Source organism: Nicotiana sylvestris, unplaced genomic scaffold, assembly GCF_000393655.2.
Source record: "Nicotiana sylvestris unplaced genomic scaffold, ASM39365v2 Un00019, whole genome shotgun sequence".
Classification (NCBI taxonomy): Eukaryota; Viridiplantae; Streptophyta; class Magnoliopsida; order Solanales; family Solanaceae; genus Nicotiana; species Nicotiana sylvestris.
The window spans coordinates 88,318-102,485 of record NW_027184355.1 but is presented as its reverse complement, the minus strand read 5'-3'; the positions used below and the strand labels follow the sequence as shown (position 1 = coordinate 102,485).

Sequence of the window (14,168 nt, the reverse complement as noted above, 5' to 3'; positions counted from 1 at the left end):
GAAGCAATCAAATGCACAAGTAGCAAGTAAGATGCATCAGGATGGTCTTTTGTCATTTTTGGTAAACCTGTCCTAGACAGATCCAACACCTGTGTTGAGCCTCCAAAGTCAAATGCACGTGATGCAAACAAACGTTCCTACTAGGGATCCGGCATGAAGCTGAGTTATTCTAGGTTCATAACCTGGGTATTTGTTCTAGACTGTGTAGTCAAGCGGACAACTCGAGTTGAGGAGGGGGCTACGTACCGGGAACCAAAAGGCCATCCGGCTTAGTAACCTGTCCAAGCCTCTTTCTTATTTCAAGGTATGACACTAACAGAATAGAGAGTCTCGACCAGCGAGCACATCCAAAAAGATGAGAAGAGAAGGGCTTCATAGCAGTTTATATGCAGTTCAGATAATATCAAAGCGGTAAAAAGCATCACTTAGCACATTAGGCCCAAACATGTAAAAAAATAACTTAAAACAAGCCAATTATAACAATTATTCAAAGCTCGAATTCTAAACCCTGAACCAGAGATTCTGGGTTCGTTCCCCAACAGAGTCAACAGAGCTGTCACACCTCCTTTTTACTTGCGCCCGCAGGGGCGTAGAGGGAGTTTTTCCACTTAAAGAACAATCGGAACGGGATTTATTATTATTTATTCAGAGTCGCTACTTGGGAGATTAATGGTATCCCAAGTCACCGGTTGAATCCCGAACCGAGGAAAATATGACTCTGTTAACAGTCCGCGAACCAGAAATCCGAGTAAGGAATTCTGTTAACCCAGGAGAAGTTGTTAGGCATTCCTGAGTTCCGTGGTTCTAGCACGGTCGCTCAACTGTTATATTCGGCTTAATTATCTGATTTTAGTACATGTTCAAACCTATGTGCATTTTTAACCTTAACCGCTTTTATTGATTTTTAGGAAGATTGCAACGTTATTAAAACACGTCTTGAACCACGTCACATAAATGCACTCGAGGTCTTTGACATATTTTAACATCATTGAGATTTGGATTTGGGTCACATAAATGCGCACCTGAGTTTAAGAAGGTAATATTATTAAATGTCGGGCCTAAGCCAACTAGCATATTATTAACTTTGGGGGAGGCCATGAAATTCGCTAAATGGCACGTCCCGACGTCTAAAATATTTTTACTATAATTAAGAGGGCCACGCAATGTATGATATTGGTTTGGCGCGGCGCACCTCATTTATTTTAAAGCCAACCTAAAAGAACTATGATTTTCCTATTAAGTATTGTCTCTAAAAGGGCCCTAATTAATTAGCATTGTTAATAAACCATCATTGAAAGTATTAACATCACAATATTAAATCAAAAAGCTTTAATAAACAACCTAGTATCTTCAGCAAATTGGGCTTCAAAATTAGCCCAAAAGACGGAGAATTGTTTAACCTTACAAGAGGGGAAGGGCTGTATGACGCTAGGCCTTAAGTAGATTCAGGCCCAGATCATGTTCAAATAGAGGCTGTCACGTTTAGGCTCCTAAACGAGCCTAGATCTCGTACTGATTTTATTTGAATCTCAACCTACTGATTTTAACTCCTAACGGGCTCAATTATTGGTGAACACATAATCATTTCTGAATTCATGCTAATTTCAACATGCTAACTTTGAATCATCACAAACATATTCACTGATTCACACATGGTTAACCAAACATGCTGAATCTGTCACACAGTAAAAATGAGTAAAACAAATTCATTTTTGGCAGGCACTTCAATTCAAATATGTTGTGGCTAAGCAATACACATTGATTGTTTGACGAAACAAAAGCAAATTTGTTGAAATTGAACTCAAGGTTATTTGAATCTGCATAACTGGTGACTTTTCTCTTCATTTTAATTGACCTACACGTTAGGTAACTTTTGAATCTCGATTTGGAATTCACCAGTGATACTAGAATACGTAAAACCACGGCTTAAAATCTTCGTCGAACTGTGAATTCATTAATTGAATCGCAGCTCTTCAACAACACTCATATCTCATAGATACTCTAATGTAGAGTATGAGATGAGTAATTCCAGTCCATATAAGTTCTAAAATACTGATTATTTATAGGAAATTAAAATACACTAGGACTAAACTAATGAAGCAACATACAAACAATTCTAGTTTGAACAGTCCAATTATACAAACGATACAAAGATTCAAGTAAACGTGACTATTTTACACCTTTAAACTAAAACAGAACAGAAGAAATTCAAAGACCAACCCAAACAGCACTTTGTCATTTAATCCCCAAATCAGACCTACATTGATCCTCTACAGTTCATATGAGATCAAGGAGAGTACCTGGAAATATAATCGAGTAGAAGGAGGAGTCAACAACAGAAGAGCAAACAACAGCAACCAGGAATTCAAACAGCAACCATCACAGTTCAAGACCAAATTTTTTTTACCCAGGATCAACTCGACCACAGCCCAGAACAAGTTGCAAAACCAATAGCAACAGCAAATATCAAAACGAACAGACTCAATAGAGTTTGGATTAAACCAAAACATAATCAGTAGACTACTGAACCACTTCAACAATGAGAATCACTGTCCAGAATTCGACTTACACCTATGAATGCAATGAAACAATATATTTTTGGTTTACTGTTCTTAAACTCTCCAGAGCTCTAAAAAAACTGAATGCCTTAGCCTTTAAAATGCTGTCTGAGACTACATCTTCCAAGAACTCTCAAAACTCTCTCTTTTCAGATTGCTTTTTTTTCAATCCCCCCAACTCTGTCCTAAGTCCCTCCACTTATACCCAAACACTGACCTTGCCAGCTCTCAAGAGCACTCAGGTAGAATTAAGAAACTAATTTTGCCCATGATCTTCTTTTAGAACTCCACTAGAGTATGTTCTTCTCCATTATCCCTTGTCTTTTCCTTATTTAATGTTCAAACAGGTATGGGCAACATATTTTAATCAATCCCTTTTAAGCTCCCCCATACCATTATGTTTTGTTCCCCATTAACACTAAACAAATGCATTAGTTTAATGTTACATTAGCACTTACTGGACAGAACACTTAAACCAACCATTTTTAAACTTTTAAGTCCCAAACTATCCCCTGAAACCCATGTGATTACTATCCTACCCCAATCCTTTAAACCTGTATGAAACCTCAGCTATAGCCAATTTAAGCCTATCAATTGACTAATTAGATACATGAAACTAACTCCTAATCAACAATATTAGGACAATTCAATAAGGTTAGATTTATACCAGAACAAGCTTAACAGAACAAACAAATAAATTCGAATCATTAAACTTAATCATCAATTAAACTCAAATCAAATCCAACAGCATTTCAACCAAGATGGGGATTAAATGACTCAGGACAATAGTCAGACTGGACTATTAAGGTCAAGAAATTGATTCACACAGATGTATGAGAGTAAGCTATCTATAATGGGAACAAATATAACTCTAAATTAACCTCGAACAAAATGCTGGAACAACAAGTATACAGGCTATGAGCCCTGAGGCTGAAAATACAAAGGTCAGAAGATAAAACAAACCCAGTAACTTGAGGAGAACAACTAAACTACAGATATGAACGGGTCAATCGACGAGACCATTTAATTGATTCAACATATGCCAATCTACCAAGATGAGAAAAACTGGACCAGAAAAAGGTCCGAAAGAGGAGGAGGATTAATTGACAGAAGTGATGAATTACAACTTAACACGGACGAATTATTTGACAAAATGATGAAAACCTGAAGAAGCGACTAATTGCATCTTAACACAGACAAATAAACATAAATAAAAAAACAAAGAAGCAGCTGATAAGAACTTACTGTTCTTTTCTCGGATCTCACCAGCATGCCCTTTCGAACTTGAGTTCCAGTTAGTATTATACGTCTATTTCATCAGAAATAGGCTTATAATACTACTAGAACCCGTTCAACCCTGACAGCTTTGAAACATTCTCAAATCGTTGAACCCTAGATCTGACATTCGATGAGTTTTACTCGGATTCGAGCCAATTTGGCTAGTGATTGGCGACGAGGAGGTCAAGGGGATTATTGGGTGTGATTTTGGGGTTAAGTGGACAGGCTAGGGTTTGGGACGAGGATCTTCGATCAAAAATCCGAGAAGTTATAGGATGATTCGAGGGATAAGGGTTAGGGATTTGGAATGGGGAGGTCGAGGGGAATTAGTGGTGTAAAGATGGGGTTGTTTGGACCACCGGAACCGTCGTGAGGCGATTTTCGGTGGGCGGAGCACGGTGGTAAAGGTGGTGTGTGTTTTGGTTTATAAAGAGATGAGTGAGGAGGGGGTGTTCTGAGGTAGGGGTGAGGGTTTAGGGTATATGAAATTGGTGAATTAATTTGGGCCGTTGGATGATTGGAATCCAATGGCTCAGATTAATTCATAAGACAAAACGGGGTCGTTTGGAGTAGTACTGGGGCGGTCCGGGTATTGGAGTGACGGGTCGGGTTTGGGTTGGGTCAAGGCTTTGGGACCGTTTGATCAAGTTAAATTCAATGGTCCAGATTGAAACACCTGAAACGACGTCGTTTGGTTGAGGCTGGAGACGGGTTCGGGCTAGTTGGGCCAGTTTTGAACGGGTTTGGACGGTTTTCTGATGGGTTTGGACTGGTTTTGTGTTTGAGTTGGGGATTTTTGGCCCAGATCTTGTTTCCTCTCTTTTATTAATTCTCTCTTTTTTTTCTTTTCTTTTCTTCCTTTTTCTTTCAATAATTAGGACTTGAAAATCCTAAATTAAGCTATAAAAACCCAAATTACCTTAAAATACTAATTATCTCTAAATGATAATTATCACACATAACTAATACCAAATTAAAAGAAAATCGCAAAATCTGACATTAAACACTAAAAATGCAAAAATATGTTATTATTTTTTGAATTTTTCATTTTGTAAAACAGTATTTTACTAAATTAACCAAAAAATATAAAATCAAATCCTAATTGCATATGCTATATTTTTATAATTTAAAAAAACGAATATTCACACACAAATGCAAACAATTACAGAAAATATCACGAAAATTCACAAAATTGCACACAAAAAGAATGATTTATTTTATTTTGAATTTTTAGGAGTGGTTCGTGTGAGGGAAAAATCACGTGCTCACAACTAGCTTATGAATAATGGAGAAAAGTTGGAAAGAAAAAATCAAATTGACTGAGAACGATAATTACCTAGCTTTGAAAAACACGATATCCAAAAAAGTACCGAAACTCTGCCGAAATTTTAAGAAAGAGAAAAGAAATTTTTTTTCTTCAAGAAAAATTATTTGGTATTGTTTTATTATGTCAAACTGCCCAAACTACGCAAGTTTGATTCTCACTGGGTGTGGGATACGTAGGCAACCCTCACCGGGTCCAACCCCATTTTTGCAAAAATTTCCCAAAAAGAACAAAAATTTTGTTGTTTTGTCATAAATAAGTTAGGTGATGCCTTTCTTGTCTAAATAGCCAAAATGTCCCCAAAAGGGCACTGAAAGGCTGCTTTTGCAAGAATAGCCACCTATGGTTCCTTTTACAAGTGTTGGCCAATTAGCAAATACAACCCTAAAATCTTCTTTCCTGAGGTGCTGAAGGGCCGTATTTGCAAAGGCGGTTTTTTGGTTTGAGATGAAATTTTTTGAAAAAACTGATAACTTTCTCTTGAGTCAAAATAAATCACGATCTTTTAACCGATCACTCTAATAAATGTGCAGGATGAGCACAATTGAAAATGAACTCTTCACAGTCCTTGAAGAAATCCTATTAGAACTCCGTATGTGGTGGAATGACTTAGGAAAAATCAGTAGAGATACTGTAGTAAAAGTTTTGGGCGGTCTTGTTGGTCTTCTGAAAATCAAACTGAGGTTGGATGTAATCGAGGTTTTGATACCTTTTTGGGACCCGACACATAATGTGTTCCATTTTTGTAATTTTGAGCTAACCCCCACGCTAGAGGAAACATCGAGCTATGCCGGGCTTAGTGGGAATCTCAGAAGTCGGTACCCAGTGGCACCAAGAACAGTAACTCCTCATAAGTTTTTGGACCTTTTGAGCATCAGTTGTGAGGTTCAAGATGGAAATCTATCTGAGGGATTTTGCACTATCTACTTTTTGTACCAGTGTTATGGTGATCACCACGGTTTTGAGGCTCCAGATACTGGCCTAACTCATTTAGGAAATAAAGATAAATGGGAAACACGTCGGGGAATGGATTTTATAGTGGCATTCATGGGTGTTTTAATCTGCCGAAGAAAGGATGAAAATATAAAATTGGGTCTTGTGGTAATGGCCGACGTCATGATTAAAAAAGCTAATGGCAACCTAGTTCCAATGATATTAGCAGAGATTTATCGAGCTTTAACTGTTTGCCGAGAAGGGGGAAATATTTTTGAGGGCTATAACATGCTTCTACAACTTTGGATGCAGGAACATCTTTACCACCGTCTGAGGTACATGAACTACGGTATAACTGGTCTGAACTGCATTGAAGAACATGAAAACCGAATAGTGGGTTATGAATTTCCAGAAGGTACAAAGGCCTAGTTTGCACATTTGAGTTCCTTAACTTAAAAAAAAATTGAGTGGACATTCGGTTGGCTCCCGATAACTGAAGTCATTTACATGTTAGCCGAGGTGTGCTATTTTCTCTTAATGGGTCTCCAGAGCATTCAGCCATATGCTCCACACATGGTGCCGCGCCAACTACATAGGTACCAAACTATCCCATATGACGAAGATCTAAACCGACAAGTTATCGAATCGTGTCCAAAAGCTGTGTTCCCAGAAGGAAAAGTTCGTCAGATTTGGAATCAGTGTAGGTTTCTAGAGCCAAAGACTAGGGTACGGGATCTCTCTAGAGGTGAATTAGAACCTAATTACATGACTTGGTTTGGTAAAAGGTTTCAAGTCCATCAGGATCCCGAACAGCCTGCTAAGAGACCCTATGTCCGACAATTCACTGATGATTCACGGGAGCAATGGGATTGATTGGCAAAAGAGGCAAGCTACAAAGCCATAATAAGCAAATTGGAGGGGCAGATCCGAGATCTTAAATTTGACAATAGTGTACAAGCCGCTGCTGATGAAGGAGAAAGAAGAAGCTGGCTCAAGAAAATAAAGCCCTTCAAGCCCAAATCTAAAAAATGAAAATAGTTGTTGAGAATTAGGAAAGCAGCCGAACAGATGAAAGGCTCATAAATGGTCTTAGAAGGAAAATATTTGAGTATCAGGATGACTTGGAAAAATCTGAGTGTAATTTGGCAAGAGCCCGGGCATAGTTGATAAAGAACGTAGGGGGACGGGCATAGTTTGTATGGCAGTTGAAAAGGAAATATGAGGGAACAGTCACAAATTTGAAGAAAAGGCTAACTACCCTCGAAAATGAGATGGCCAAACAAGCTAAGAACTTTAAAGCAGAAAGGAACATTGTTATGCATTAATGTCCCAGTTGGAGGAAGATATGCAATGGATGCAGGGTCAAAACCATCATGACACCCAAGTACTATAAGCTAGGTCTCAGCAAATCGGGCGTTTACTCCAAAAAAAGGGTATCATCAGGGAAAGGGTTAGAGCAATTGCTAACTACATCGTCATGAAATGCCATGAATCTGAAGACATGACTAGAACCACCTTCTTCACCGCAGTAATGACCTTTGTTCGAAAAATAATGAGTGACCTGGAGCGTCTCCTAGGGGATCTTGCACATAAGCCCGTGGCAAGACCGATTGATATCCCACGGGCCCCTGGAGTAGAAGCACTTATGTATTCTTAATATCGATTATCCCAACCTCAATGTCAGCGGCGGCTAAAGAGAACAGGGAACTATGCCTCCACGTGCTGGAAATGTGGGATGCCTGTTCCAATGGGAGAGAACTGCCAAGTGCCATACCCGGCTTCCCCGAGCTACTTCCCACAACAAGTGGAAATTATAATGTCCCAATAAATTACCCGAATACCACACTTGGATACCCCACCATCTTAGCAAACTTCACCGGAACACCTTCTGAGGTTCGCCCCCAGGTATTTCGGGAGTGGTCTCCAACATATTTACCGCACCACTAACCTTGGCTGCAGTACAACCAACTGTGCCCAGGCCAAGCTTTGATCCATCATCTTTCACTTTCCAAGTACCATCTTTTCCACCAGAACCTACTCATTTCACCACCAATTCTTACCCTCAACAACCCTGGTACGAGTTTACCGCGGAATAGAAGAAGGCTGCAAAAAATCCCCAGTAGGAGAAAATCACTCGAAAAATTAGGAGCATGGAATAGAGCCTTAAGAATATACAAGGTTTGAGTGTACAAAAGAGCATATCCTACGCTGATCTATGTATGTTCCCACATGTGCATTTGCCCCTGGGTTTCAAGACCCCAAAGTTCAAAAAGTATGGCGGGCACGGGGATCCCATAGCCCACCTCAATAGATATTACAATCAATTAAGGGGGGCAGGTGGAAAATAAGAGCTCCTAATGGCTTATTTCTGAGAGAGTCTAGTTGGCATTGCATCCGAGTGGTACATGGATCAGGACATATCTCGTTGGCACATTTGAGATGATCTGGCTCGAGATTTTGTCAGGCAGTGTCAGTATAACATAGACATAGCTCCCGATAGGAATTCTCTGTCGTATCTCAAGAAGAAGTCATCAAAAAGTTTCTCAGAATATGTTGTTAAATGGCGCAAACAAGCGGCTAGGGTCAAGCCCCCGATGGATGAAACAGAAATGGTGAGTGTTTTTCTTAAAGCCCAAGAGGCTGACTACTTTCAGAATATGATGTCCGCAATGGGGAAACGTTTACTGAGGCTATCAAGATTGGTGAGATGGTCGAGAATGGTCTGAAAATAGGGCGCATATTGAGCCAATCTGCCATAAGAGCTACGTCCCAAGCAATTCAAAGCAGGTTTGGAGGTGTAGAAAACATAAAGAATAAGGAAGAAGTGGCAATGGCGGCTTCAGGTCCGAGAAACCCCCGTCCACCCCGAAGTTACTTCTCTCTAAGCAACCCACAATATTATTATCCCCACCAGGATGTGGCATATGCTATGGTCCCCCAGCCTTACTGGGTGATGAACGCCCAACGATATGCTCGGCCACAACAACAGTTTAACCAAAACAGAGCTCCACCTCCTAGAAATAACCCTCCTCACCAAGCTCAGTATAATCCCTGACCTCCACAAAATAATTTCCCCTATAATGCCCGTGCTCGAGAGACACCCAGGAGAACAAACTTCACGCCTATTAGTGAGTCATATTCTAGCCTTTTCCCTAAACTAGTCCAAATGGGTTTGCTATAACTCGTACCTCCGAATAGACAAAACTAGAGTCACCTTCCTACCGACCCGGTACCTGATGTGCCTATCATTCTGGGGTGGAAGGACATGACACTGAAGACTGTTGGACTCTAAAAAGGGATATTGAAAATCTCCTAGAGCAAAAACAGATAGTGCTAAAAGATGAAGAAATTCCTAATGTGACCAACAACCCATTACCATCTCACAACAACGGGCCTATTATTGTGAAGATTAGCAAAGATAAGGAGTTTGATCCTACCTTGAAAGCCATCATTGCCATCGCTGATGTTGAGAAGAAGCCAAAGGCTAACGCAAAGCAAGAAAAGGGGAAGAAGAAGAGTAAACCCACCCCCCAAAGTGCAGAAAAGACAATGGAAACAAAAACTGGGGCAGTACCCCCAAAGATGCCATTCTTTATATTCCCCGGGGTCACAGGAAAAAACAAATGACATTGAGCCCTCCAAGAAGGTTTAAGCTGAACAAGGGATCAAAGTTGTACGTGCCTAATGGACCTATGTGGTGCGGGGGCTAGTAATTTCACCAAGGCTGAGTGAGCCCGGGTTATTGGTCGCGCACCACAGAATCCCATGATAGACCCCACTGTCATCCCATGGAATTATAACAAGGCGGTAGTAACCTACAAAGGTAAAAAAGGTCCTAGGAGAAGCAAATGAAACTAACCCAGCTTAGAAATACCTTAACTTGGAGGATTTGAGCAAAGCCAAGAAGAAGCATTTCTTACTTAAAAAGCCCGTCATTACTTAGGAGGTTGAAGAATTCTTCCGTAAAATGAAAACTGTGAACTATGAGGTAATAGACTAACTCTGGAAGTTTCCTTCACAGGTCTCACTCCTGTCTCTACTGGTAAGCTCAACCAAGAATCAAAAAGTGTTGATAAAAACCCTTAATGAAGCTTATGTTATGATTGAAACCACTGTTGAACAACTAGAAAGGATGACAGAAAGATTCTTTGCAATCAACCAGATCTCATTTAGCAAGAATGATTTGCCCCCGGAATGGGCTGCCCACAACAAAACCCTTCATTTGACAGTTAAATTTGAGGGGTACTATGTAAAGAGAGTCATGCTGGATGGCGGATCCGGAGTTGATATCTGCCCTCTCTCAACTTTGCAAAGAATGAAGATTGGGATTGAGAGAATCAAGCCTAACAATGTATGTGTGCGTGCCTTTGATGGCATCAAGAAGGACACCATAAGCGAGATCGATTTGATTTTGCCTATTGGTCCTGTGAATTTTGAGGTGACATTTCAGGTCCTAGACATGGACACTTCTTATAATTTCTTTTTGGGAAGGCCTTGGATTCACGTGGCGGGGGCCATACCTTCCACTCTACACCAGATGGTGAAATTTGAATATGAAGATCAGGAGATTGTAGTCCACAAAGAGGACGAGCAATCAATTTATAGGGACCCTTCAATTCCATGTCTCAAAGCTAGGGAAGGTAGTGAACATATAGTCTATCAAGCTTTCGAGGTTGTGGTCGCAGACCAATGTGAAGAAAGAAGCTCGTGCCCTAAACCCTTTCTCTCAAATGCATCAATTATGGTTGCCAAGGAAATGATCAGGCATGGTTATAAGCCTGGGAAGGGCTTGTGACATCATTACAAGGTATCACAAAACCTATCACTCTGGCTGCTAGCGAGAATTTCTTTGGTGTGGGTTTTCAAGCCACGCCATCTAATGAAACATGGGAAAATGAACGAAAGAACAATGGTTGGGTATTACCTCAGCCGCTCCCCCACCTTTTCAAGACTTTCATCAAGACCAAGTACATATAAGAGGAAGATAAGGCATTCACGGTTGAAGAAATAGAAGAAATATGTGGAGCTATGAGGCAGATGTTGTATGAAACCCACATGGTCCAGCCGAGAGAAGGCTCGAGCACCACTGAGGTGCTGTATATGGGGCCCAATGCCAAGTTGCAAAACTGGAAGGCTACTCCATTCCCAGTCAAGCGGGAATCCCGATAGTCCAGTCTTGCCACCTTTTCTACATCCTGAGTTATTCCAGGGTGTAACTCGGATGTTTCCTTTAGTTTATTGTCTTTAAATTACAATGTAAACCCTGTTATCTTCAAAAATCAATGAAATGAAATCAATATTTCATCGTTCATTAATCTCTCTTTATTTTTGATTTTTGTTACTTTTTCTTATTTCTTCTTTAAGTTCTAATAATGCGGCTTTAAATAACATGACATGCATGCAGACTTCATGCCCAGATCCAAGCATGTTATCTAATTGTGAAACAATGAATCAAGAACCAGAATATGATGAAGAAGAGGCTTTTAGGGAAATAAATTGAGAATTGGAACAATTTGAGAGTAAGCCTAAGCCAAATCTAAATAAAACCGAGCCAGTAAATTTGGGTAGTTCAGAAGAGGTCCAAGAAACCATGATAAGAATTCACACAGATGAAGGAACTAGGGATGCACTGATCCAACTCTTGTTTGAATTCAAAGATGTGTTTGCGTGGTCCTACAATGATATGCCAGGACTAAATGTTGATTTGGTGGTCCATAACTTGCCAACTTACCCCGATTGTCCCCTTGTCCAATAAAAACAAAGAAAGTTCAAAACTGACATTAGTGACAAGATCAAAGAAAAGGTCACCAAGCAGTTGAAAGCGGGTATGATCAAAGTGGTCCTATACACCACATGGTTGGCTAATGTAGTCCAGTGCCAAAGAAAGATGGGAAAACCCGAGTGTGTGTTGACTATCGGGATCTCAACAAAGCAAGTCCCAAAGACAACTTTCCCCTGCCAAACATCCACATCCTCGTTGACAACTCTACCAAACATAAGATACAGTCTTTCATGGATTGTTATGCTGGATATCATCAGGTCTTGATGGATGAAGAAGATGTAAAAAAGACAGCCTTCACCACACCCTATGGCACCTATTATTACAGGGTCATGCCTTTTGGTCTAAAGAACGCGGGGGCAACATACATGAGAGCTATGACTACCATCTTTCCTGACATGATGCACCAATAAATTTAAGTGTATGTGGATGATATGATCATTAAGTCCAAGACATAGGATGACCTTGTTCGGGACTTGAGAAAGTTAGTGTTTGCGCAAGTATGATTTGAAGCTAAACCCGGCTAAATGTGCATTTGGAGTTCCGTCTAGGAAACTTCTAGGATTCATAGTCAGTCGGAGGGGCATCCAGCTAGATCCAACAAAGATAAAGTCTATTCAGGATTTGCCTCCTCCAAGAACCAAGAAAGAGGTTATGAGCTTGCTGGGAAAGTTAATTTACATCAGCCAATTCATTGCTCAGTTGACTTCCACATGTGAGCCCATATTCAAGTTATTGAATAAAGATGTAGCAATTAAATGGACAAACGATTGTCAAGAAGCCTTTGACAAAATCAAAGAATATCTATCGAACCCGCTAGTCTTAGTCTCACTTGAACCAGGGAGGCCTTTGTTTTTGTACCTGACAGTCTTGGAGAATTCCTTCGGCTGTGTCCTCGGGAAACACGATGTGACCGGTAAGAAAGAGCAGGCAATCTACTATTTGAGTAAAAAGTTCACAAGTTATGAAGCCAAATATACCCTGTTGGAAAGGACTTGTCGCGCCCTAACTTGGGTCGCTCAAAAGCTTAGGCATTACCTATTGGCCTACACAACTTATCTCATCACCAGGCTGGACCCATTGAAGTACATATTACAAAAGCCGATGCCCACAAGGAGGTTAGCAAAATGACAAATCTTGCTCACTGAATTTGACATAGTCTATGTCGCCGGCACTGCAATGAAAGCCCAGGCTTTAGCAGATCACCTAGCTAAAAACCCTGTTTATGATGAATATCAGCCTTTGAGTACTTACTTCCTGGATGAGGAGGTGAATTAAATTGAGGTAACATCAGAAGACACCAATGCTCGGAAAATGTTCTTCGATGGAGCTGTGAACGCAAAAGGTGTCTGGATTGGGGAAATCTTGATCTCACCCACTGGTCAACACTATCCAGCCACAGCCCGGCTTCAGTTTTTTTGCACAAAAAACACTGCTGAGTATGAAGCCTGCATTATAGGTATGAATATGGAAATCGACCAAGATGTGGAAGAATTGATAATCATGGGAGATTCGGATCTGATTATCCGACAAGCTCAGGGAGAATGGGAAACATGGGATGTCAAGCTTATTCCGTATAGGCAACATGTGGAAGATCTTAGCAAGCGGTTCAAGTCAGTTGAGTTCATGTACATTCCTCGTTTTCACAATGAGTAAGACGATGTACTCGCTACTTTGGCCTCGATATTGCCAAATCCAGGCAATCTCCACATTGACCCATTGTAAATCCAAATTCGGGAAAGGCATGGTTACTGTAATACGGTTGAGGTGGAACCAAATGTTCATCCATGGTATCATGATATCAAGAGATTTCTAAAAACGAAAGAATATCCCGCGCAAGCAAATGGAGACAAAAAAAGAACTATTAGAAGGCTCGCCAACGATTTCTTCTTGAGCGGCAAGTTCTTGTACAAAAGGACTCCAGATCTCAACTTGTTAAGATGTGTGGATGATGAAGAGGCCAGAAGAATCATGCATGAAGTGCACGCAGGAGTGTGTGGACCCCACATGAATGGATACGTCCTGGCAAAGAAGATCTTTCGAGCAGGCTATTACAGGATGACTATGGAAAAATATTGCTTCAGTTTTGTTTGAAAATGTCATCAGTATCAGGTGCACGGTGACTTAATTCATGCACCGCCTACATAACTGCATCATATATCAGAACCGTGAGCTTTCGTTGCTTGGGGTATGGATGTCATTGGGCCAATCGAGCCAAAAGCTTCAAATGGGCATAGATTCATATTGGTCGCCATTGACTACTTCACAAAATGGGTTGAAACAATCACCCTCAAAG

The 14,168-nt window shown here is 40.5% G+C and overlaps 1 protein-coding gene across 1 annotated transcript; it reads left to right on the top strand.

Annotated features, from left to right (window-relative positions):
• Nucleotides 1-13,186: 13,186 nt before the first annotated feature.
• On the top strand, nucleotides 13,187-13,528 carry LOC138884652 (uncharacterized). The gene has a single exon (XM_070165665.1). It carries the CDS (start codon nucleotides 13,187-13,189, stop codon nucleotides 13,526-13,528), a length of 342 nt encoding a protein of 113 aa, XP_070021766.1.
• The last annotated feature ends 640 nt before the right edge of the window (nucleotides 13,529-14,168 follow it).

Coding starts and splice junctions, on each gene's coding strand:
- LOC138884652 (XM_070165665.1), top strand. CDS start 13,187: ATGTTCTTCGATGGAGCTGTGAACGCAAAAGGTGTCTGGATTGGGGAA.